This window comes from Drosophila santomea, chromosome 3R, assembly GCF_016746245.2.
Source record: "Drosophila santomea strain STO CAGO 1482 chromosome 3R, Prin_Dsan_1.1, whole genome shotgun sequence".
Classification (NCBI taxonomy): domain Eukaryota; kingdom Metazoa; phylum Arthropoda; class Insecta; order Diptera; family Drosophilidae; genus Drosophila; species Drosophila santomea.
The window spans coordinates 10,717,723-10,741,694 of record NC_053019.2 but is presented as its reverse complement, the minus strand read 5'-3'; the positions used below and the strand labels follow the sequence as shown (position 1 = coordinate 10,741,694).

General features: G+C 47.9%; 8 protein-coding genes across 11 annotated transcripts; 5 read left to right on the top strand and 3 right to left on the bottom strand.

Moving 5' to 3' along the window:
* Nucleotides 1-346: 346 nt before the first annotated feature.
* LOC120450942 (arrestin domain-containing protein 17) lies at nt 347-10,574 on the bottom strand. The gene is made up of 3 exons (XM_039634211.2): nt 10,010-10,574; nt 574-1,965; nt 347-482 (listed from the first exon to the last, which is right to left on the bottom strand). Exons 1-3 carry the CDS (start codon nt 10,122-10,124, stop codon nt 424-426), a joined length of 1,566 nt encoding a protein of 521 aa, XP_039490145.1. The 5' UTR covers nt 10,125-10,574; the 3' UTR covers nt 347-423.
* Nucleotides 2,142-6,060, top strand: LOC120450941 (tetratricopeptide repeat protein 14 homolog). Of its 2 annotated transcripts, none has more exons than XM_039634210.2 (7): nt 2,142-2,765; nt 2,823-3,034; nt 3,129-3,340; nt 3,404-3,622; nt 3,723-4,189; nt 4,282-4,570; nt 4,652-4,712. In XM_039634210.2, exons 1-7 carry the CDS (start codon nt 2,498-2,500, stop codon nt 4,695-4,697), a joined length of 1,713 nt encoding a protein of 570 aa, XP_039490144.1. In that variant the 5' UTR covers nt 2,142-2,497; the 3' UTR covers nt 4,698-4,712. The 2 variants fall into 2 exon arrangements, with proteins under 2 accessions (XP_039490144.1, XP_039490143.1); XM_039634209.2 differs by lacking the exon at nt 4,652-4,712 and adding an exon at nt 4,814-6,060 and having other exon boundaries at nt 2,143-2,765.
* On the top strand, nt 3,491-8,738 carry LOC120450943 (GTP:AMP phosphotransferase AK3, mitochondrial). Of its 3 annotated transcripts, none has more exons than XM_039634214.1 (2): nt 3,491-3,622; nt 7,688-8,738. In XM_039634214.1, exon 2 carries the CDS (start codon nt 7,721-7,723, stop codon nt 8,369-8,371), a length of 651 nt encoding a protein of 216 aa, XP_039490148.1. In that variant the 5' UTR covers nt 3,491-3,622; nt 7,688-7,720; the 3' UTR covers nt 8,372-8,738. The 3 variants fall into 3 exon arrangements, with proteins under 3 accessions (XP_039490148.1, XP_039490147.1, XP_039490146.1); XM_039634213.2 differs by lacking the exon at nt 3,491-3,622 and adding an exon at nt 6,402-6,931; XM_039634212.1 differs by lacking the exon at nt 3,491-3,622 and adding an exon at nt 6,405-6,938.
* Nucleotides 10,575-11,285: 711 nt separating the features above from the next.
* Nucleotides 11,286-14,054, top strand: LOC120451674 (arrestin domain-containing protein 1). The gene is made up of 4 exons (XM_039635555.1): nt 11,286-11,571; nt 12,570-12,937; nt 12,998-13,529; nt 13,593-14,054. Exons 1-4 carry the CDS (start codon nt 11,457-11,459, stop codon nt 13,949-13,951), a joined length of 1,374 nt encoding a protein of 457 aa, XP_039491489.1. The 5' UTR covers nt 11,286-11,456; the 3' UTR covers nt 13,952-14,054.
* Nucleotides 14,055-14,291: 237 nt separating this feature from the next.
* LOC120451676 (mitochondrial thiamine pyrophosphate carrier) lies at nt 14,292-16,615 on the top strand. The gene is made up of 3 exons (XM_039635557.1): nt 14,292-14,608; nt 14,710-14,955; nt 15,374-16,615. The coding sequence occupies exon 3, from the start codon at nt 15,476-15,478 to the stop codon at nt 16,478-16,480; it is 1,005 nt and encodes a 334-aa protein (XP_039491491.1). The 5' UTR covers nt 14,292-14,608; nt 14,710-14,955; nt 15,374-15,475; the 3' UTR covers nt 16,481-16,615.
* Nucleotides 16,616-16,996: 381 nt separating this feature from the next.
* On the top strand, nt 16,997-18,423 carry LOC120451677. Its single transcript, XM_039635558.1, has 2 exons — nt 16,997-18,215; nt 18,286-18,423. Exon 1 carries the CDS (start codon nt 17,249-17,251, stop codon nt 18,095-18,097), a length of 849 nt encoding a protein of 282 aa, XP_039491492.1. The 5' UTR covers nt 16,997-17,248; the 3' UTR covers nt 18,098-18,215; nt 18,286-18,423.
* LOC120451675 (sorbitol dehydrogenase) lies at nt 18,380-20,219 on the bottom strand. Its single transcript, XM_039635556.2, has 6 exons — nt 20,061-20,219; nt 19,976-20,009; nt 19,110-19,579; nt 18,832-19,050; nt 18,651-18,772; nt 18,380-18,584 (listed from the first exon to the last, which is right to left on the bottom strand). The coding sequence occupies exons 1-6, from the start codon at nt 20,112-20,114 to the stop codon at nt 18,401-18,403; spliced, it is 1,083 nt and encodes a 360-aa protein (XP_039491490.1). The 5' UTR covers nt 20,115-20,219; the 3' UTR covers nt 18,380-18,400.
* A 1,583-nt stretch (nt 20,220-21,802) lies between these two features.
* On the bottom strand, nt 21,803-23,852 carry LOC120454384. Its single transcript, XM_039639627.1, has 2 exons — nt 23,201-23,852; nt 21,803-23,034 (listed from the first exon to the last, which is right to left on the bottom strand). The coding sequence occupies exons 1-2, from the start codon at nt 23,345-23,347 to the stop codon at nt 21,904-21,906; spliced, it is 1,278 nt and encodes a 425-aa protein (XP_039495561.1). The 5' UTR covers nt 23,348-23,852; the 3' UTR covers nt 21,803-21,903.
* Nucleotides 23,853-23,972: the final 120 nt, after the last annotated feature.

The following is a 23,972-nucleotide window of genomic DNA, read 5'->3' as shown; positions in this document are numbered from 1 at the left end:
ATCAAATTATTGTCAAGTTATCGCGAAAGAATTTAACCAGTTTATAAATTCAACTATTTATATAAACACTTTACGCAATATGTGTTATAATTTGTTAAATAATATGTAAGTGAAATTTCGTGCTGCAATATCAAGGTGTATAAAAAAATATCCAAATAATATCAGACTGGAAAACGATTTGCCTTATCCAAACTGAGTTTTAAAATCGGTGCAAACAGAGGTGTAAATGAAAGTGCTACATCATTACATAACTTGAATTGTGCACAATTTGCATATGGTTTGTGCTCGAAGCGTAGGAGGTCTAGGATATATTCGATATTCGATATTCTGATACTCAGTAACACTATAAAGTAAACCTGAAGCTCTATGTCTAGGCAAAGCTTGGACGTAACTGGGTGGCTGTTCAGGACTGTCTATCACTCCCTACTTTGGAGTTCCCGGAGGAGCGTTGGCCAGGCCGAAGAGCTCTTCATAGGAAGGTGCTGAAAATAGAAATATGAGAATATAAGGAGACATACTAAACTATTGTTTGATGCAAGGTTGCAGCCAACCGGTAAATGAGGAGCAACTTACGCAGCTCATGGGCTCCAGGCGCCTGGCGAGGCTGCAGGAACGATGCTGAGGCCGACGTGGATGGCAGTTGGCTGTATCCCGGTGCTCCGCCTGCTGCTCCACCAGCTGTTGCTGGCGGTGCGGCGACCACTCCCGCCGGCGGTGGTGTGAGGGCAAGGAGCGAGTACTGCGGCGACTCCGGCAGCGGGTAGGCGGGCAGGTGGGGTGGCGGATACGACTGCACCATAAGCGGACTGGACGAGTAGGGCATGTAGGGCACGTTGGAGCTGCGCAAGCTAGCCCTGGCCGAGGGACTGCCGTACTGCGACGACTGGGAGCCCGAGGTGTAGGACATATCCATGCCACTGGCTCCACCGCCCACGGCGGGACTCAGTGTGGCCGCCGAGGAGTCCGAGGTTATCGAGTTGATGGAGCTGCACTCGCTGAACTGCGAGGAGTGCGAGGGCGAGCCAATGGACGAGTCCAGTGAGGGGTAGACCGGCAGGGCGGGCTCAAACGGATTGCCGGAGCCCGCATCAGGACCAGGTGGTCCATCGTTTGGCCGCGGAGGTGGCGGCGGACGCAGTGAACTCAGCCTATTCGACGTATCCTGTGAGTACACCTTGAAGGGTAGATTGAGGATCAAGTTCTTAAAGAAGCCCCGCAGCACCGCCTCCACACGCAGCTCGTATACAATGGTGATGACGCCGCTCATCTGCTCATCCGTGGGCTGAGCTCCTTCGGGTAGCAGAAGCTCGTGGGCGAAGCTCCGCTCGGTCTTCTTCTGCACCGAGCCCGTCTCCTTGGTGGCCACCGCGATGCACTCCACCTTCTGCACCCGCAGTGGCACATGGCTGTAGTAGGTCACGTACTGCAGGACGGTGAAGCGCAGTTTCTCCACGGCGGTGGTGCTGTTGTTGATCACAGTGGCGCAAATCCTAAGCGGTTCGCCGCGCACCGCAAAATCCTCCGGCAGAAGGGCCAGCAGGGTGATCGGTCTGGTGCCGAACAAACTGATCGTCTTGGTCACCTGCTTCTCCAGCGAACTGGGTATACTGCGTTGTGATGGCTGCAGCGGCATGTTCTTCACCACGGTGAACGGAATCGTGTGGCGCTCGTCGAAGGTCCACGGTCGCTGGATGAGCACGCGCATCTTGTACTTGATGGCGCCATAGCTGCCCTTGAAACTCGATGGCAGCTGGCGACCCAGCGCCACTTCGAAGATGAACGTGTGCTCCCCGGGCGAGAGTTCCAGGCCACGCGGCTCGAAATCCGGCATAGGCGTCTCGCTGTGCTCGTACACCTCCTTGCTCGTGTAGAACAGGCTGCGGGAGTACTCGTTGTTGTTCGAGTTCTTGCGCAGGATCTCCATCCACTTGCATTTTCCCTTGCCAGTGACCTGCACCTTGATTGCTGAAAAGAAAGGGAAGTTTATTTTATTAAAATTAAAACGTTTTAAATTTAAATTAGCGGAGATTCCATCCCTAGCAGCGCTGCCACCCATTTCACTTAGCCAGTGCCAGCACCACAGCAGGGTTGCCAAGTCTCAATATTATCGATAGTGTGGGTGCATTTTCTGTACATTTTTCAGACGCGTTTCGGTATTCTAAGCGGCAGGGAGGACGGGCCTATTGATATTTTCACGTACTTTTCACATTGCAGCAGCAATTCAATCAGAAAATCGTTTTGTAAATGCCTGATATACTCTTAAAAAGCGAATTGTTGTGTAGTGACTAAGGACAATCGAAAGGGTGAACTGCTCCAAAAGCATCGAGTGTCTGGGAACCCAGTCCGCGCAGTTAAATTCAACGCAAACCGGTGCCGACATTTTCTCGCCCAATTAAATCGTGTGCGGATTTTGCCGCATCGCGTTTTGAAAAACCTGTGCCCTTTAAAACACCTTGATCTTTAAATGCTGTGAGGCGGAGAGGTCCTCGCTGCAAAGATGAACACCGAGTACATCGGCCATGCCCTGGGCTACCACGGCCAGCCGCTCCAGAAGATCTGGGACGATGAGCGCGGCGTGGACGACCTGCGTGTGATGGGGCTCACCCAGGTGAACTATGGGGTGTACCAGGAGCGCCAGAAGTACTTCACCTTCCAGGAGCGGGCTAAGCGATTGAAGATGCACCAGTTTCTGGCCAGGAAGGCCACCGATTTGTATGATCGCACCCTGGTGGCCAATGTCATGGAGGACTCTGTGCTGGCACAAGGTGGGTTTACGGCTGTCAACTGTAGTCAGTGATAACCGCTGTGTTTATTCCTTGCAGGCAACACATACATGGCCCAGATGCCGCCCTTCGAGTTCTTCCTCAACGTGAAGGACAAGCGCAAGGGATGGGCGCACCGCCTGTCTGCCCTGAAACAGGGCGACATCATCTACACGCAGGTGACGAGGTTGGCCAACGGCAACCGTCTCATCGTGAAGCCACTTTGCACTGCCGAGCCCAAGCGCGCCTACTTGGCTGACATTCCCATTAAGGTAAAAGCAGTTTATGCCTGCTAAAACTCATTTTGGCAAGACAAATCCTCTAGCTGTCTAGTTAAATCTCTATTAACTCTATTTGTTGCCATAGGCCGTGATCCTGCAGGACTACTGGGGCCCCCTGCCACTAGACAAGCAGGGCAGTCCGCGTAGCTTCGCCCAGAACGACATCGTGCGCTGTGAGATCAACAACATATCTGCGGATACCGAGCGTCTCACTCTGAACATGATTGGCATGTTCAACAAGGCGCCGGATTTAAAGTTTGGTCTCTGCGACCTCAACGAGTTGCCCAAGTATTATCGGTAAAGAGTCCTCATCCCGTTAAAGCAACAACTGCCATCCTGCTAATCCTGATTTCTCTGCAGTAAAATCCACAACGTGGAGCATCCATCTGCGTCTCACTACGAGGATGAGCTAAACAAAGCCTTGGAGTTTGAAAACCCAAACTACGATTTGCTGTTCCAATTGAACGGCTTGCAGCCAAGCGAGAATCTGTCACTGATGGCACATCTAAGGGCGGGATTCCCGGAGGCGGAGAATGCCGCGGAGCTGCGACAGAAGCAGGCCTCCCAGTGGGCCTTCCGGTAAGTCTATCTATTGATCTTAAGCCTTGAGAGTGTTTATCATTCCATCATTCGCACACCCTATCGCACCCAACACCTTCATTGATTGGCCGTTGATCAGCTCCGTGGCTGATGGCATCGAACACTTTAAGAACGGCCAACAGGTCGAAGCCTTTCAGTGCCTGAACAAGGCATTAAACATTGATCCGCGCAATGTTGAGGGGCTGGTGGCCCGCGGTGCCCTTTACGCGAATCGCGGCAGCTTTCTTAAAGGGCTGCAGGACTTTGAGAAGGCACTGAACCTGAACAAGTATCACGTGAACGCGCGCAAGTACATGGGCGAAACCCTGGTGGCTCTGGGTCGCAGCTACGAAGAGGAGAATCGCATACCCGAGGCAGTGAAGGCCTATAGCGACTGCCTGAATCTGCTGCCACAGCACGAAGAGGCGCGCCAGTCCTTGGACGCACTGCAGCGAAGTGGAGACGGTAAGCATAGAATAAGCACTGAGCCGATCAACTTGACCGGTGGCCCCTCCTCGGACGAGTCCACCTCATCGAGTGCCAGTGATAGTGAATGCGAGGATTCGGGTGAGTACATGTCGGGGTCAGTACAACAGCACTGATTCACGGTTTTTATTCCCCCTGCACGCTTCAAACCGATAACTTATACGCAATTGTAGCTGGAAAAGCCAAGTCAAACATTAGTCAGCCATTTTATGCCCAAAAACACACGGGAGATGAAAAGTTGGCCGTCATTGATGCCCAAAAGGCGAATGAGTTCCGTCTGGACGATGACGAGACCGTGTCGAGTGTGCGGAAGCTGCTGCGCGACGCAAGCAAGCACAAAAAGGCCAAAAAGAAGGGAAAGAAAAAAAAGGACAAGAAGGAGCGACGGAGGTCCAGAACCAAGTCCGATACGGAGGATCCCATGGAATTGCTTAAGAAGATGGACTTCCAGGAGGCCTTCAGGTGAGTTTTGCAGCAAAAGATGTACTGCGCACAATAAGTATACATTTTCTTGAGATCTCCCTGCTTAACCCACTGCGATAGGCAAGACAAGTATGTACCAGGAATTCAGCTAGACTTCCGAACTTAATTTGCATTTGCATCTTAGTCGATGGTCTAATCTGCGATGCATAATTCGGTTTTGTTGTCAATGCTGTTGAATATTATGACATACGGAGTTAATACCACAGTTTGTGTTTCTTTTAGGCTGATGAACAGCACCAGAAGCGAGGCGGAACTCAAGGCCAAGATCAAGACCTATCTAAAGGAAGGAGGAGCAGGAGGAGGAGGAGGAGGAGGAGGAGAGTCACCGCCACCACCGCCGCCAATGAAAAAAACAATAGTCCCATCGAAAAAATCTAACTTTGACACCATGGGACCCAGCACATCGCGACATGCGGCCACCGTTATTGGCTTTGACGGCGGCCAGCCACCTCCGGCGCCCAAGTTTATGGAGCAAAAGAAACCGCCGGAGCCGTCGCCCAAGCTCTCCTTTCAGATCAAGAAGCGACCGCTGCAGATGGACAAGCTGGGAATGCTGCGTCTAGCAGCGCCAGCGGAACCACTGAAGGGTGGACGGAGCAGCAGCTCCCGGAGTAGGAGCCGTTCGCGAAGTCGCTCTCGTCATCGCTCGCGTCGGCGTGGAAGGAGCTCGCGTTCGCGGCACAGGAGCCGGCGATCTGACTCGAGGTCCAGATCGAGAAGCCGATCACGGTCGCGTCGCCGACGCAGCTACTCCCGTTCGCGCAGCCCCACTCCACGCTGTTACGGAAATCGCTTTGTCGTTGGACGCTATCGTAATCGCCGAACTCGCCGTTCGCGCTCCTTTCATCGTCGCAGGACGCCATCGCCCTTCGTGCCAAGGCGCTCGCCCTCGCCCCTTTCGAAACGTCGAACTCCCTCACCGTTTGTGCCTCGTCGCACACCATCCCCGGCATCCCGCTATCGACGCAGTCGATCCCGAAGCCGTTCTCGCTCACGCAGTCGGAGTGCCCGTCGCTATCAGTCTCGCTACCCACCGAGGGGTATGGGCCATGATCGCGGTACCGGGAATCGCAACAAGTACTCCTGGTACAATCACAATACACGCAGCGTATCCCGCGCCCTGGAGCCAAATGGCAGGGATGAAAAGGCACCTACTCCGCCGAAGAAGGTTAGTGCTGATGAAGGAGGAGATGCCGGCAAAGCAGCGGTCAATGCCGAGCCCACGGTGGAGCAGGTGGACAAGATGATCAAGGAGGCGCAGATGGAGCGGAAACAGGGCCACGTTGAGGCAACCAAGGAACTCAAGGAGTAGACCCCTCAACGCTTGCACGTAGTACGAGTCTTAAGTTTCGTTTTAGCTGATAGCGTACATTTGATTTTGATATTCAAACTTGTGAAACGCTCCCTTTGGCAATTGTTCTTTGGTCACTAAATAAAGAAGCTTGCGAAGCGAATTTATTACAAACTAATAACTATCAGTCGATTATTAGTTCTTTTCAGAGAATAAGTAAATTGGTAAGTTTATTAAATATTACTTTTTCGCATTAAACTGAAATAACTATTGTGATAAAATAAATGGACTAAATAAAATGCCTAACAGTAAGAAATTATTGAAAAAAAAAGTTGTAATGATGTTAATAAAATATAACAAATATTCAGAGAAGCTTCGAATATGTATCTAACAAAAAAAAGTTTAAGTGTAATTATATAAAAAAATATTTTTTAGTGACAAATAAATTACACATGTAAGTATATGAATCGAGTACCTTTGCGAAATTAATCAATATTAAGATAAGAACATACAAAGCTAAAAAAAACTAGTTTGGCATTTTTGTATTTCAGATATCACAGATTTTGCATATGGAAGGAACTAAGTCCAAACTGCAATCACTTCCAAGCGACGCAAAGTGAGTGTGAGAGAGAGCCCCAAAATCGGAGAGCGCAATATCTATCCCCCCAGTGCCCCTCACCATCACTGCACGCTGCACTTTCGCAGTGAGCGAAACAGAGAGAGCGCGAGAGGTAAAAGAGGGGACGAACAACCGGCTGTTGGTTGGGGCTCCTGAGAGAGCGAGAGCGAGGGCGAGAGAGCCAAGCCTGGAAGCTAAACAACAAGCATCAAGCAAACACGAAAAAGATAACGACTTGTTTCATTTGATATTCGCCAGCCGGCAGAAGCGGAACAAACAAAAAATAAGAAAAAACACAATTCGGACGCCGCAGCTGCGGACACGAAATTAGAATACTTACGGCGACAAGTTATCGCACAAATTAGTACGCGGGCGAGAATTGCTACCGAGATACGTCGGCGGACACCCAAAATTTTTCCCAGAAACCAAGGTGCCGTGTAAGTGTGAAATGCAGAAAGGAGGTGGTTTTACCAGCTGCTAATTTATATAACAATGAAAGCCGCCAGTAAAAGTGCAAGGCCGCGTGCAGTGCAGAAATGCAGAATTGCGGAAAAACAACTCAACACGCGCGGTTTTAACACTAAACACATACATATGTATATATACGTATAGTGTCTATAATTTTCCGTGCGGACTTTGGACGATAAGCGGGCGACAACAACAACAATATCTGGTTATACATGAAGACAAAGAACATAAGGCTGAAAAGCCACGCTTGTCTCTCCTGTTTGTTGTTGTTGTTGTTGCTGCTGGTGGCGCTCTTTGAAGTGTGTGCGCTACACTTGTTGCCATGTGGCATGTTGGTTCACGGGCACAACAGCTGACAAGTGATTTAGGGTTATATTTCGCAGTGGTTTTTTATTGCAGTGGGTGGTCGCAAATTGAATGGAATCTTTGACATGATCCCCGTGATTAGTCATAAAACACATAAGCTATAGCAAAAACTATAACCTTCATCACCTTTGTATCAAACAATTGTGGCGTGCTAGGTAATCTTATCGCGCCCATAGAAGTAGTCGCATATGGTCAACTGGAATAATTTCGGTTTTACAGCCTAGATAATGAGTTATTGACCCTAAATCAAAAAACAGCTCTTTATTGAATAGATAAACCGATATCTCATTTTCTATCATATCATAGTAAATATATTCCTGTACCTAATAATAAATAATTTTTTGTCTTGCAGCTCAAGGAGAGGTTGAGGAACTAGAGCCCAGAAATGTACACGAAAATCTTTCGGGCTGTGATAATCGGAGCCCCCGGTTCGGGCAAAGGAACTATTTCGACACTGATCTGCAAGAACCATGGATGCGTGCACATCTCCACGGGCGACATCCTGCGCCAGAACATCATGAAGAACACGGATCTTGGTAAAAAGGCGAAGCAGTACATTGCCGAGGGTCAACTGGTGCCCGATAGCATTGTGACCAAGACGACGCTGGCCCGGATAACCGAGGTGGGCAACAGGTCGTACATTCTGGACGGATTCCCGCGCAATATTGCCCAGGCCGAGGCACTGGCCGCCCGCGAGCAAATCGATGCCGTGATCACGCTGGACATTCCACATGATGTGATTATCGACCGGGTCAGGAATCGCTGGATCCATGCGCCCTCCGGCAGGGTGTACAACATAGGGTTCCAGGATCCCAAGGTGCCTGGCAGGGATGATGTGACGGGGGAGCCGCTGACGCAACGCGAAGACGACAAGCCAGAGGTGGTGGCCAAGCGACTGCAGCTCTACGATGAGCTGATGAATCCGGTGATAGACTGGTACGAAAAGAAGGGCCTGGTTGCCACTTTCAAGGGCAAACAGACCAAGGAGATCTGGCCGAGGATGGAGCTTTACCTCAACGACCGCATAAATGCGTAATGGGGAGACCACCCCAAATGACATCCAATGTGCACAAACTAACGATAAACTGCTGTGTTCAATTAAGTGCATAACATATTTAGATATACATATATATAAATGAATACGTATGTAATATGTATGTTTGTGGGCCGGTTAAAAGGAACAGGCGTATAATTAATGTAATTGCGAAGCCTTACAATGTAGCAGCTGTCGTCTTGTATTCCTTTTTCCACAAAAATCATTCCCCTCATGAGCATGTCTTGCAGCTCCCCCTTTTTTGTATAAACATATTTTTGTACTCGTATTCTGTGCTCTGATAATAAATCGCGTTGGTTATATGTATATACATATATATATATATATATTTGCGCTGATAACGCCATAACAGCCGACTTTGACTTTTGGGGCAGTTAACGGACAGCCGTCGATCTATTTTTAGACAACGTCCACAAACACTTGGCCCCATGCGTGAAGTCAACACTTATGGCTTCACCTGATGTCACCCAAATGCCCTTAATTTTATCGCGTAGCGCATTAAACTCTAAAAGATGTGGGATAGTGTGGCGCTCCCGTTTACTCTCGCGCTCTTATACCCACACATGCAGCAAACCAGCTGCTGTTCTCACGCACACCTGTATAGTGGCAAATCACAACAGAGAGGCGCTTTATTTGACAGTTAAGGGCGCACAATTAGGTTAGATTTAAACTTGTTTGTATTATATGTAAAAGTAAATGTTAAAATCCACATGTTTAAAAGTTATACTTCTTAATAATACAAGAATAATATAATAAATATTTAAAATAATCTTGCCCTTAGTTGTTCTTGGCTCTAATAAATACTCTGTTAGTACAATTAAATACTATTTAATTACTTTTGCCCCCACTGTACTGAGAGAGCGTTCTCACCTCTCTCTCTTTGTCATTTAGACCTGACTTTGCGCTTGGCCCCATATTACGGCATTTTCGGCACGCCAACTGAGTGCGCCTCTCTTCGCACATGCCCGCACCCTCTGCCCTCTCGCTCGCACCCGCGCGGTGCGTTTGGTTTGGCATTTCCTGAAACAAATGCCAGCACTCAAGAGTCGTGAAGAACGAAAAGAAATTCAATTGCAAATGCATCGGGCGGCAATTGAATGCTTATCGATGAATGAAAGGCGAGCGCCGAAGGCAATTGATGGAATTTGCGAGCAAGAATCTCGACATTGCGTTGGAGCGGAGGGGGAGGAAGCCCCATAAAATGGCCGCTGTGCTTTGTTAACTGATGGAGTTCTTTGTTTATACGAATGGGGCCGCAACGAAAGTCCAGCTGGCCATCGGGCGGACAATGGGTTAAAAACCGCTGACAAAACAGAAACACATTTCGAATTGTGGAGTACATGTTGGCCAATTGTGTTGAAAACCACATTTGTTTATACTAGATAAGTCAATCTAAGCGAAATTTTTTTGGTGATACGATTTCATGTAAACAATACCATTTAACATAAACTAAGAGCCCAACATGCAATATAAAGGTTTTAAATGTAGTCAAATGGCAAACGCATATTAGACATTATTTCTCTGCGTGTCTAAAGCGGCCTGAGTCACGGATGATGCAAGCCGGGCTTTGAGATATGCCTGCCAGGAAACGGCAGGGTATGCTCGACTACTGCCACTTACCGCGTATTTTGGTGCGCTTGTTCACGTTCATCCAGATCTCGCCGCGAATTACGTCGCCTGCGAAGTAAACCCGATCCGCGCTGTCCAGCGTGATTCGCAGCCGCTCGCTTTCCATTCTGCTGACGATGGTGGTGATGGTGATGACTCCACTCCACTGATGATGGCCACTCTCATCAAGCACTTATCCAAAAATAATTTCGTCATCAAAATGCCGCCACATCGAAGCGTACATGGATGCACTGCAGCACCACGGCCCGCACCACCCTAAAGTATACGTATATGCAGAATAGTAGCACCACCACACGCACACGCATTCGCTGTACGATTTACGATTTACGATTTGCTTTTACTACACACACCGCGCGGAGAATTTGAGCTTTTTCGCGGTGATTGTGGCCAATTCTTGGGGAATCTCGATATCCATCAACTCGCAGTGGCCCACATGTGTTAGTCGCACACCCCGGGCTAATTTAATTCGATTGCAGTCGACCGCTGGCGGGTTGAATAATTAAATTTCTTATAAATTTACGAGATCCGAGAGTTACGCTTTTTTGTTGTAGCTGCAGCTCTCTTTCGATAACCGGGAGAGCGGCGGTCCGATAGCAGAAACAGCTGTTGCGCAGCATTGCCACCTGGCGGTTGGCCGACTGAAGCGGTTAACTTGCAGACTTTTGAATCAGTTAGTGAGGAAGTATTTCAAACTGATCAATTTAACGTCCAGCTGGTACAAAAACACAAATACAAACCGGCTTGGTATCGCCCATTATATAATTACCGCGAATCTAGCAAACCAAATCCATAACACTACGAATACCAGATTGACCCATGCCAACAAATTCCTCCAAACAAAGTCAAACCAATGTCAATTCTGCAACAACATAAACGAATGCGCTTTATTTAATAACATGCGATCTCCAATTTCATCCCTCTCCTAGGCAATTCTACACCCGATAATAACCGTTCTAGCGGTCCTTAAAAAGCCAATATAATATATGAGCTATAAAATACTATAATTTACGTAATATTGTAACATTTTGAATACTTTATAAAATATTCATCGTAATTAGGACGAATAATAATCAGAATTACCAAAATTGCAGCTTATGTATGTACATATACATATGTATATATGTAAATAGTTTTCCATTCAGTTTTTCGTGTACTTCCCCGTTTTTCAGTCCCTTCTTCTCCTTCCAACTTGCATACCGTCTCACACAGAATGATAGCTTCACGGTTCACCAGCGACTTTTCATAATTCAGTATTAAGTCTGAGCTGCTCGCGTTCGGTGCTCGCGAGTTGAGTTGCCGCTGACCGGGAATCTCTCGAAACCCAACCTCTACCCACCAAGCAGCAATAAAACTATATCAACAAAACAAACACAGAACGGAATTTGATATCTAGCTACCGCCTGGATACACCGTTGCCAAGGAGCCAATTCTGGACAGGATGAGCAGCAAGGTGAACTTCGTCTTCGACAGCAATCCCCTGGGTGTCTACCAAGCCGGCCAGCTAATCTCCGGCACGGCGGAGCTGGTCACGGAGCGTCCTAAGACGATTCGCTGTAAGTAGCTGCACAGACATACGGAAGAAGTCGGAGTACATATTCTAATGGACTCGCAGCCATGACGTCATCCCCCTCCATCTCCATCCCCATGCCCATTCAAATTCTGATTCCCATACCCATACCATTCTCATCCACTTTCGTTGCGTAGTCGCGGCGTCATTAATATTGTTGCTGCTTTGTTATTGTTGCCGGCAGGTCTGTTTGAAAGATGTGTATTGTTTATATATTATACATAAAGTAAGTTTATATACAACTTTATATACATATACACACATGTGGCCGCTTGGCTGGCTTCGGATATCTGATAGCGGCGAAAAACTAGTTTTGTTTTGAAACTGCGTACGCCGTCTGTATTATTAGAGATTTGATTCAGTTACTCATCAGGTTACTCTATAGGTAGCATTCTGGGTGAATGAGGGGTAATTCATGTAGATATGGATAACACAATCAAATATCAAATATCATAATCACATTAAATATTTCAAATGAAAAAATATCTCAATAGCTTTGATTATTACTATATAGGTAGCATTTTGGCTACCTATTCAATTCAGATATATGAATGGATATCATAATCAAATATCAAACATCATAATTAAATCAAATATTTACTGGGGTATCAAACAGTCGAGCTTCAGCAGCACCCTAATTATTAGGTAGCCTAAATTGTTCCCGGAATTATTGCCAGTTAAACAACAAACATGAATGGATATCATAATCAAATATCAAACATCATAATTAAATCAAATATTTACTGGGGTATCAAACAGTCGAGCTTCAGCAGCACCCTAATTATTAGGTAGCCTAAATTGTTCCCGGAATTATTGCCAGTTAATCAACAAACAGTTGTTGTAGCTGAGCCATTTTCAATACTACATCCAATTCCACATCCGCAAAACACAAAAGGTCCAAGGTCGGCGGCAATTAAACTAAATGCATAATTGAATTACATACCCGGCAGTTCAGACAGTACAGACAAATTAACCCAATTGCAGCGATCTTTATAACCATAAATGGATACGGCGAGACGCGCTGGCAGGAGAGCGAGGAGCGAGTGGGCGAGGATGGCAAGGCGACCAAGTCGCTGGTGACCCACACCACCACCGAGGTCTACTACAGCACTGACCAGCCCGTTTACGGACAGGCCGGTGGCTCCCAGCTGGAGCTGCCCACCGGCAAGTACGTCTTCCCCTTCCGGACGACCATTCCGCCCAACGCACCCACCTCCTTTAATGGTGCCCATGGTCAGATCAAGCACGAGGTCACCCTGACCATTGATCGCGCGGTTCGCTACAACAACACCTTTAAGCAGTGCTTCACGGTCATCCTGCCACTTGATCTTAACAAGCGACTGGAGTACAAGGTATGTGGTCTTTCTGCTTTTGAACTGGATAAGCCAACTTAAGGTCGACATTTTTGTTAGGAACCCTTGCAGCGCTTGGAGTCGAAGAGCTTTTGGTGGGGCTCAATTTTTGGTGCCCACAAACCGATGATCATGGACGTGAGCACCTCCTACTCCGCCTACGTGCCCGGCCAGAAGATCCATTTCCATCTGGTGTTGGACAACCAGTCGGATGTGCAGTGCATGGACGTGAAGGTGCGTCTGCTCAAGAACGTCTCGTATCGAGCCAACTCATCGGGGACAAAGGAGCAGCTGAAGGTCACCGAATCTCGGGTGGCGGACAAGCACTGTGGTGAGGTGCTGAAGCACAACAAGGCCCAGTTCGATGAGTTCCTCATGGTGCCGCCAACTACGCCATCCACACAAAGCGAAAAGGATCCCATTCGAGTCAGCTACACACTGCGCTTCATCGCCAAGACCTTCAAGCTTCACGGTGGCGGGGACTTGGTCATGGACTTCCCCCTAACCATTGGCACAGTGCCCCTGCTGGGCAGTGCCGATGACAAGGGACCCGGGGCGGAAAAGGCCCAGCCTAGTGGTGCCTCTCATCCAGGTGGGTTTTCCATTTAGGAAAGCAGAATTGATTGTCTTATTAATCTGCATTTCTGCGACTTAGGCGCACCAAACTTCCAGGAGGACGTCAGTGAGGAGCAATTCGAGGCCAACGCCTTTAAGCCAAGATATCCCGTCTACCCATTTGATGGAAAGCCCGGAACTAATGGCTCCAACGGGGCAGCCAACTTTCCAAGTCTTTATCCCAAGGCAGAGGAGCCGCATCCCGCTACACCTGTGAAATTCACACCCAATCCTGTGTCGCCAGCCTCACAAAAATCGCCACCATATCCAACCAATGTACCCGCTGCAGCTCCGCCAGGCGGTAATTTTGAGGTGCTTGGATTCAGTATACCACCCGACTATAAACCCACGCCCAGTGCTCCAGCCGCCTCCTCCACTGGCGGCATTGGGTGGAAATAGGGACCAAATTCTAACCATTTTGTATACTACTCTGTAAGCCATTTCGAAATACACAAGAAAGCCCGCGTAAGTGGCAACGCTGTGCCTGTGACAGCAATAGTAATATCAATATTTTAAATTTAAGAATTTAAACATCCCAAATTGACTTTTATCAGCTTGAGCATACACATAGTGATCTGATTTCAGGGATTATGCTTACTATTAAAAACATATTCATGTTTCGATAAACGTAATCTTGTTTACCCATCTCAATAAAATTCTAAAACTGAAAGTTAAATACTAGCTGTTTTCTAGCCATAATCGCCTGCCCCGATAGTCGATACTTGCCATCGCTGTTCGCTGAAAGCTCATCTCCAGCGGCTCGAACAGCTGATTCCATGCACTTGGCGACGTAACTTGTTGTTTGGTTGTTGTTGCGGAGAGGATTGGAGCAGAGCGACTTGAATTGGGGACTGCGGATTGGGGAAACCAGTTTCAGTTTGTGGAAGTGGGAAGAGCGGCCAGCTTGGACTGCAACGGCATCTTAACGGCGGCGCTATTACAAATCTGGCGAAAAGAAAGTTTTGACGCAATCCACGGGCCGCTGCCTGTAATGAAGAAGCGTCGCCGCCGCAGTTTCTGCTGCACTCTGCCCGTGAACGGACGCATCTGCTCCAGGTGAGCTGAGATTGGAATCGGACTCTCACCCTCAGCAACATCATCATCAGCATCATCGAGTGTGTTGCCAATGACTTGTCTTTGTCTCTTTATCTGAGCAGCAGCATCGGAATTTCGGGAACTGGACAACGGTCGGCGAAACATCGAACAACAAAAGCGGGAAAAAGTGAAATCGCTGATAAACCCGCATACCTACAGAGCTATTGTCAATCAATGAATGCTCGCCTGAACCCTGGAGTCAACTTGGGAGCTCTGCGAATTGGCGCGCAATTGGCCATAACAGCTTAACAGAGATAATAGTGAAGTAATCGCTGAGACATCCGCACGCTCCGTGGAGCATGACACTTGTAAGTCTCATCCCCAGATGGATTCCACTCCTACTATTTCCCAATTCCTGTCTACGGATTTGTACACACTAAACACCAATTGATGAATGTGTAAACAACTCGAAATTTGTGCCCTGCCGCACCTCGAAAACGTTGTGAATGAAAGCTACAGGCAAGCTTGACTAAGTCGCATCCATCTTTGATAGTAAGCAGTATTCTGCTTTTCCTTTTCATCAACATACAATCCCAAGCTCATAATCACAGCATACAACTTGAATTTCACAAGAGTCAGGAAAATTACAAATGGAAACCATTCTTCTAAGACTTTAGGCTATACTTATTAGATTCATGGCAGTTGCAAAGTCCGAGTTGGCGGTTGCAGCTATTGAGTTCCGACTGTAATAACGTCTCCACCTGTCTGCGTTTCTTTATTTTACAGAAATGCCATTGAAAAGTTGGCAGTCGCAGCAATAAAAGTGAAATCCGCACGAGCAAACATACGCACACGAAAAGCGAAACCAAAGGCAGCACCGACGCAGACATGGCGGTAACCACAAGCTCCACCAGCGAGGCGACCGCAGCCACAACCACAGCTCCCGTTCCGCGACGCAAGCACAGTACGCGGGAGCAGCTGCATCAAATGCTAGCCGGTGGACTTTCGGCGGCCATTACTCGCTCCACCTGCCAACCGCTGGACGTGCTCAAGATCCGCTTCCAGCTGCAGGTGGAGCCGCTGGGCAAAAACGCCACCAAAGAGGGATCGGGAGTTCTTACCTCCAAGTACACATCCATCGGACAGGCGGTGAAAACCATTTACCGCGAGGAGGGACTGTTGGCCTTCTGGAAGGGCCACAATCCTGCCCAGGTACTGAGCATAATGTACGGCATTTGCCAGTTCTGGACGTACGAGCAGCTCAGCTTGATGGCCAAACAGACCAGCTATCTGGCGCATCATCAGCATCTATCGAACTTCCTGTGTGGCGCTGCGGCCGGAGGAGCAGCGGTGATCATCTCCACGCCTCTGGACGTCATCCGCACGCGACTGATTGCCCAGGACACCAGCAAAGGTTACAGGAATGCAACCAGAGCTGTATCGGCGATTGTCCGCCAGGAGGGCCCTCGCGGCATGTACCGCGGTCTGTCCTCCGCCCTGCTGCAAATAACGCCGCTGATGGGCACCAACTTCATGGCCTACCGCCTGTTCAGCGACTGGGCGTGCGCCTTTATGGAGGTGAGCGATCGCAGCCAACTGCCCACGTGGACGCTGCTGGGACTGGGTGCCTCGTCGGGCATGCTCTCCAAGACGATCGTATACCCCTTCGATCTGATCAAGAAGCGGCTGCAGATCCAGGGCTTCGAATCGAACCGCCAGACCTTCGGACAGACGCTGCAGTGCCACGGAGTCTGGGACTGTATGCGGCTGACCGTGCGCCAAGAGGGCGTTAGGGGCTTGTACAAGGGCGTGGCCCCCACACTCCTTAAGTCAAGCATGACGACGGCCCTGTACTTTAGCATTTACGATAAGCTCAAGCAGGTGCGCTTCTAGGTCTGGCTTGGAGTCGGGGTTAATGGCGGCTCAAATCCATTGTTGTGCGCCCAAACGGAATCTACGCTGTATTTTCTATTTTTATATACGAGTACATCTACCGCAGCGCGTAAATAATATTAAGTCTTAGGATAACTGTTGATTAGTTTTCGGTTGTGCGTATGGGGTTCTGTTTATCATAGACCAATCGACTTGGTCGCCGCTTTGGTACACACAAAAGTAGTTGGCGCACCAGTTAAGTTAAATACGTATGTGTTAGTAAGATTGTAGTTCGTTGTCCGAGCAGAAGCACCTCGATTTTCAGACACATTCACATTTTTATTTATCTTTTGTTTAGTTCGCATACGAAAACGACTGCGCTGGCAGTTCATTTGATATTAAGTTATTGGATTACACTTAAGTATTCAGGGAATTTAATAAAATTGACTACATCACAGAAATGAAATAACGCTTAATTCGAATCAGGATTTTATTCTTGCCAACGTCCGACTCTTAAATTTATACGCGTTTATATGATCATCACGTTTTTCTTATAATCTTTCAGTTTTAAAGATAGTTCCAATTGGAATAATAATTTTGCTCATATTTTTAATTCAAACATGTTATTGAGCTTCAAATGTTAAGTTCCAAGCAGAATCCATGTTAAGAAAAGCTCGCTTCCGTGAGCTTTTTTGGTTGTGAAATTGAAACGATGATGCGGTGTATAAAAGAAACTGTATCTTTTGGAACAACAATACACCTACTTGAGCGATTTCCCGCCTGGAGAACATGGCTCTGGTGAAGACCTACATCATCGACAGCAACTCCATTCCATGGGTCTTGTGGGTACCACCAGTAGTGGCAGCGGATGGTAGGTTTACAATTGGTGGGCCACAGGTGGTGGCGTTTCACTTTCTTGGGAACCGGCACGGAGACACGTTGGACAAGTGGACGAAGCTGCTGGACGAGTTGGCACAGGAGTACGCCGGTCGGATATTGTTCGGATTGCGTGACATCTCCAGCATAGAGCAGTTTAATGAGAACCTGAATCCGGACGACTTTGGCAGCTACCGGAAGGGATTGCCGCCGCGGATCTATGGCAAGGACTGCGAGGGCGAAGTCTACGATATGCACAAGCTGGTCAGCGCCAAGTACCTGCGGGAGTTTTGCGACCAGCTGCTGGGGGATCAGCTCTTCCGCGCTGTAGTCCTGGGCGCCACTCCATCGCTGGACACCCAGCCAAGGAATTTCTACGAGATGCAGGTGGAGAGCAGCCGCGATATGCTGGTGATGCTCTACGATCCCGCCTGCTACTACTGGCCCATCCAGAAGCGAATGCTGCGCAAGCTGGTCCGCCTGCTGGCCAGCGAGGATCTGCCCATTGTGATCGTGGACAAGGCGAATAACTACCTGGGCGTGGGCTTCTCCAGCCGGCTGGTCAACTGTCACGCCTCCATCATCTTCACCACGCCACGTCGCGATGGTTGGAACATGAAGTTGTCGGTGCGAATGGAGAGCACACGTGGCTATCTGAGATACATTGCCCGCAACAGGCAGCCGGAGCTGAAGGACTTCGATGCCGAGGGGGAGCCCAGAGCACCGGAGCACGCCATGGAGTACATCCAGTATTTGTTTTAGATCTCCACTTTAAGTGAGTGGCAAGTCACACAGTATAACTATAATTTATAATCTTTGTTGAGCGCAAGATGATCAGCATCCGTTAAGTTACTAATCATTGCAATACTAAAACTAAAAGGTAAAATGAAACATTATTACCAATATCACGGCTATTTACTAAAGATATTTATCTGCACGTCCATATGTAGTCACACCTAAATATAGACACTTAACCAGAAGGCGATAACAAACCAAGCTCGGAATGGCTCCAAGACCCAAGCACCAAAAATATGAACTACTCGGTTTAGATATAAGAGTGTGTATTCAGAACTTGACTTTGTTGTTCGCATCCCGCGGCTGTACGTGGATCATGACCTTGATAGCGCCTCCGGTGCCGCGGCGGGAGGTCTCGAACGCCTCGGCCGTCTCCGTGATGTCGTAGTGGTGCGTCACAAGCCGCTTCACGTTCACCTTGCCCGAAGCCACCAGAGCCAAAGCGGCGGAATAGCTAAAGTTGCAGAGTTATCAGTAGTGGTTGACCCACGATGGTGCCCCGAATCCAGCGATAACTTACTCATTGCAGTAGCGGAAGACGCCACGGATGTCGATCTCACGTGCCAGAGCGTTGATCAGGGGCAGCTTGATCTCGGGTGCGCCCATGCCCACAATCACTACCACTCCGCCGGAGCGAGTGGCCTGAAAGGAAGCGGGTTAATGGCCGGTCATTAGCCCAAAGCCAGTACCAATCCACTTACGAAGATGGCCAGGCGGGCGCTGCTCTCGGCTCCGCAGCAATCGATGGACTTGTCCGGCACCTCGCTCATCGTCTGGTGCACCACCTTGACGGTCTCCTCGGCGGACTGGTCCCGCTGCAGGAGCAGCGTGTGCGTGGCGCCCAGCTCCTTGGCCACATCCAGGCGCTGCTGCACCAGATCGGTGATCAGGACCTCAGATGCACCCATGGCCTGGGCAGCCTAGGTGGGTAAAAAGTTGAATCTCCTTCAGTTCGTGACACATTAATCGACTTTCTTACCAGCAGCGTAACCAAGCCAATGGGACCAGCGCCCAGGATGAGCACCTTGGAGCCCAGACCGACGCCAGCACGACGGCAGGCGTGAACTCCCACGGACAGGGGCTCCAGGAGGGCGCCCTCCTCCATGCTGACGTGATCCGGTAGCTTGAAGCAGAAGTCGGCGGCGTGCTTGTAGTACCTGGTCAGGTTACCATCGTACGGGGGCGTGGCACAAAAGGCCATGTCGGCGCACAAGTTGTAGCGGCCCTGTTTGCAGTGATCGCAGTAGCGGCAGGGCACTCCCGGCTCAATGGCCACGCGGTCGCCCACCTGGAGGGTGGTCACATTCTTGCCCAGCTTGGCCACCACGCCGGCTGCCTCGTGGCCAATGACCATCGGCTTGGTCAGCACAAAGTCCCCGATGCGTCCGCGGGCCAGGTAGTGCACGTCGGATCCGCAGATGCCCACGCTGTCCATGGCCAGGAGAACCTCTGAGCAGGAGAAGGGAATATGAAAGCCATTAGATGTACATATGTACCTTTGGATCAATTCCTAGGCAATGGAGTGGTTTTTATGACTGGCAGTACTTGCAATTCAAAGATATAAATCACTTTACTAGCTGAATTCGTGACAATTTTGTAATCTGTGCTATCAGAAAGTCTTATCAGATGGCCAATGTGGTATAAATTGAACAAACCAATTAGAATTTGTAGCCCTTAGGTACAATATCATAACAACAGCTCATGCAATCACTACATGCTGTTACTTGAATAGCAATGATTAGTAAATATATTTTGAAAACAAATACATCAGCTTTTCATTGTAATTGGACTCTAAATCGAACTCAACAGGATATATGCATTTTTCTTAGTGCACGAATCACTTACCATCGTCGGCGATTTCCGGAACTGGGCGTTGCTCCTGCAGGAAGCGAATTAGTAGTTGCCTAACTTATTTCCGGTTTCTACTCACCAATCGCAGGTCCTCGATTCCGTGGAGAACAGCTGTTAAATTATCGGTTGCCATGATTACCGCTTTATATCTTGTATTTCCACTTTCCGTTGCACAACCGTTCGCTTGGAAAGCTGACTTAGCACTGAATTCATTATCCGATCTGCCCGATATGCTGTGCTGGCATATATATGTCTATACGTATGTACATAATGTATATTTTTTCTAAATTTGCGTATTTATGTGTGTGTTTGCTTGGACCGGAATACAGTTGCTATCAGTTATATTGGCTGTGAAGAGCAGAAGCCAAACACTGTTATCATCTAACATTAGCATTATAGCTCCAATTTGCATACATAATACTCGCCGGAATAGCGGCACTTATATCTTTGCCTTCCGCTCAAATTACAGTTATATTCTAATAAGACGAGCCCCCAGTTCGTTTTATTCGCTCTCCCCTGTAATTTGTTTCTCATTCTCTCGCTTCTCTCGCTCACTCGCATGCGACCAGCCCCAAGAACAGCTGTTTTGTATTTACCCCAAGTGTTTACATATTTCGTGTGGGCGTTTCGCCGGCAAAAACAAACCGAGAAAAAGCTCCGTTGTTCTCTTCGAGTCGTTCTTATTACATATGTACACTGAGGATATTTTATACGCTTGAAAAAATGCATAAATAATTAATAGACAAATAGAGAATAAAAATGAATAAAAGCAAAAAATATAAGAACTAATTTACTATCACAATTTCGATTATTTAAAATGGTATTAGATTACATAATACAATTTTGACAAGTGTACACAAACGTACATGTGCCCAAATACGTAACGTTATCACTTGATTTATAAGCTTGCGCTGCTGGAAGTTAATTGAAATAGAAATACGTACAAATATTTATGCAAATTAAATAATGTGTAGCTTTTCCCACTCAAGAACGCAATAAGATTAACCAGTTTGCTTGTGTTTGCTATACGGTTTTATTGGCTTTATTTCTCTGGCTAATATATTCATTTCAATAAGTGTTTGATATTCAGGTTCTTAACATATAGAATTTCTATTTTAAAAACGTTTCTGCTTATATAAGTACATATGTATGTATGTGTATAAATGTCCGTGTGGCTTTGCAGCGGCTTTTTTATTGACGTAGAAATAAAAAATATTTGCTTAAAACTAAGAAAAAGTTTCCATCACGTCAAGTGCGCATTTAAGTGTTGGCTGTTTTATTTGGTTTTAGTTCACTTTGAAGATAAATGCATCGTATTCGGTAAATGCTATAAGTTCCTTAAACAGTTTTAAATTTGGCTTTGAGTTAGAGAAAGGAAAGCGGAGTTTCAAGTCTGCAGGCTAGTGCCCAACTACAACAGTTTACTGTCTTTTCTTTTTTGTAACAACCTTGCAAATGGTCATAAACTAAAGTGGATGGATAGTTAATGAAGTAAACTATTACCATAATCAGACAAAGAATCCAATTGAACCTCTAATTATTGAGCAATCATTAGTTTGGGCGACACTTGCAAGATTATATTAGTTTCGGACTACGGATCTATTTAGAGGTTTTTCTTGCATTTTGCATTATAGACGCTGTGCGAGTGTTAGATCTCTAGTAACTTAAGACTTTCTAGGGCTTCTTGGATTATGTATGTAAGTTGTGGCTTCGATATCTCTATATATGTATATATTGTATTTCCGTTCACTAAAGCTGCAATTGCAGAGACATACGCACGCATATGTCAAGTTGAAAGGAACAAATTTGGCCAAAGGAAACTTAATGTGTCGATCTGCGTATGTAATTACGTTTTTTTTATATCACACTTATGGTCGAAACGAAACTGGAACCAGTTACCAGGTCCTCCTACATGCCACATCCTACATGGATAGTTCCTGGCGCGGTTTGTTGATGTGCAGCCGCTGAGGATCCTGCGGCGCCACACAAATGTCCGTGAGGATGACCACCTCGTAGGGACTGCAGTCGGGCATTCGCAGGAAGCCGCACAACCAGCCGTAGAATCCCTTCTCGATATCCGTAATGTCGTTCACCCAACTGCTGTACTGCAAACTCAACTGCCGCAATCCCGAATAGATACCCAGGCCGAAGGTGCACAGCACGATGGCCAGCGGATAGATCACGAACAGTAGCGGCGTCACCAGGATCTTGTGCAGGTACGTCCTCTCCTCGCAGTAATAGTTGAACATATTATACCAGGTGAGTGTGCCAATGTAGAAGGAGTACACCGCCGAAACGACGGTCACAAACGGCAGGCAAAACAGCGAGATGAGCAGAATGTGGAGACCGGTGCCACAGCTGCAGGTGCAGCACAAATTGCCACCCTTCTGGGTATCGCTGGCCATCGCATGGGCGTTCAGCTGCTCCAGCTCCTCGCGACTAATGTTGATCTGTAGGTCCACGGACTGGCCCTTCTTGCGACCCCGCTTAATGGTGCCCGTCATGGTCAGGTAGTTGCCGCCGCCCTCCTTGCGCGCCTGATAGCCACGCTCCAGACTCTGGTCGTAGTTGTTCAGGACACTCGTTTCGCCAGACTCCAGATCCTCGTAGTTGGCTATCTCCGGTGAGGAGCGCTGATTTCGCCCCTGGCCGGGAAGATCGGTTGTCCGGATGTTGACCCGCTTCTTGGAGGACGATCGGTTGCTTAGGCAGTCCTGCGACTTGCTCAACTTGGCGTCCAGGCTGCTCTCCGAGTAGCAACAGCTGCTGGGCGTCACCGTGCTGCTCTCGTGCCGCTGCGACGTGGACTTGGTGCCTTGCGATATGGATTCGAAGTTCTGCAGCTCGTTGAGATTACTGTTCGATCTGGCCGACTTCTGGCTGTGCTGCGTGGAGCTGGCCGAGTGGGTACTGGCCAGTGTGTCGTGGGCACTGGGCACACCCAGCTCTCCCGGCAGCTGCGGCAGCGGCTGCTTGTTCTTGATGATCAGCTTGGACTTGCGGAGCTCCTCCTCAAGTCCCGGATTGGAGGGCGACAGTTTGGGTCGATTTTGCTGGCGAAAAAACAATAAGGAAGTTTATCAATACTGTACTATATGTAATAATATCTATAATCAGCCAAATATGGGGCTTAACTAAGGTGTTAATGTGCAGACACGTCGTAGATGATTATCGAAGCACACTTTTGGTACTTTTGTGTTATAATTGTATCACATTCACCTGCACACTGACGATGTGATCCACATAGTTCTGCTTCTTGGCCTCCGACTTGGTTTGTTGACGTTTCCGGGGCGGAATGAAAACAGGGCGTTCCTTGCTGCCCGTGCTGGTGTCGCCGCCTAGGCCGCTCGAGCCCTTGCCCACCATTTTCCGGACTTCTACTTTCTACTTGCTCCTGGCGCAAAAACCTACATCACTTTTTCGCAAACGAACCAATTTTTTCGTTCGCCGTGACGTTACTCAACGCCCAGTAATGCAAAAAAAAGTGCACTTCCGGCCTTTGTCGCTTCGCGGCTGTGTTGTTATTGATTTTTCCTGGCTGGCTGGCACGTCCTTGTGCCGATTTTGCGTTCATTGGCGTTTTTGGGGGGCTGCTGTTGTTGCATTTTGGGTTGGGCGGCAATGTTTACAAAAAACTTGGCGCCTGCGCGGGCGGAATGTTTAACTTTTAAAGTGCAGCTATTTGAACTAAAGCGACAGCTAAATTGGAATTTTAATGCTATGTAGTGCTTATAAATGCGCTATTTTCCACTTAACAATGTTTTTAGTTTGTTTGTGAGTAGCTTTTGTCGTTGTATTCAGATCTTGTAACGGTTTAAGGAATAACAGTCCACTTCCCACCGGAACAGCTGACTGGAGCAGAGCAAGGTTGGCTGCGATTGTGTACGCGCAAGTCAGGTGTGGCCAGGCAGTACAAACTGATCCTTATTCTTATTTTATTGCATTCTAAATTTTAGTTTCGAACTTAAGCTCAAATATAACGCATGTCTAT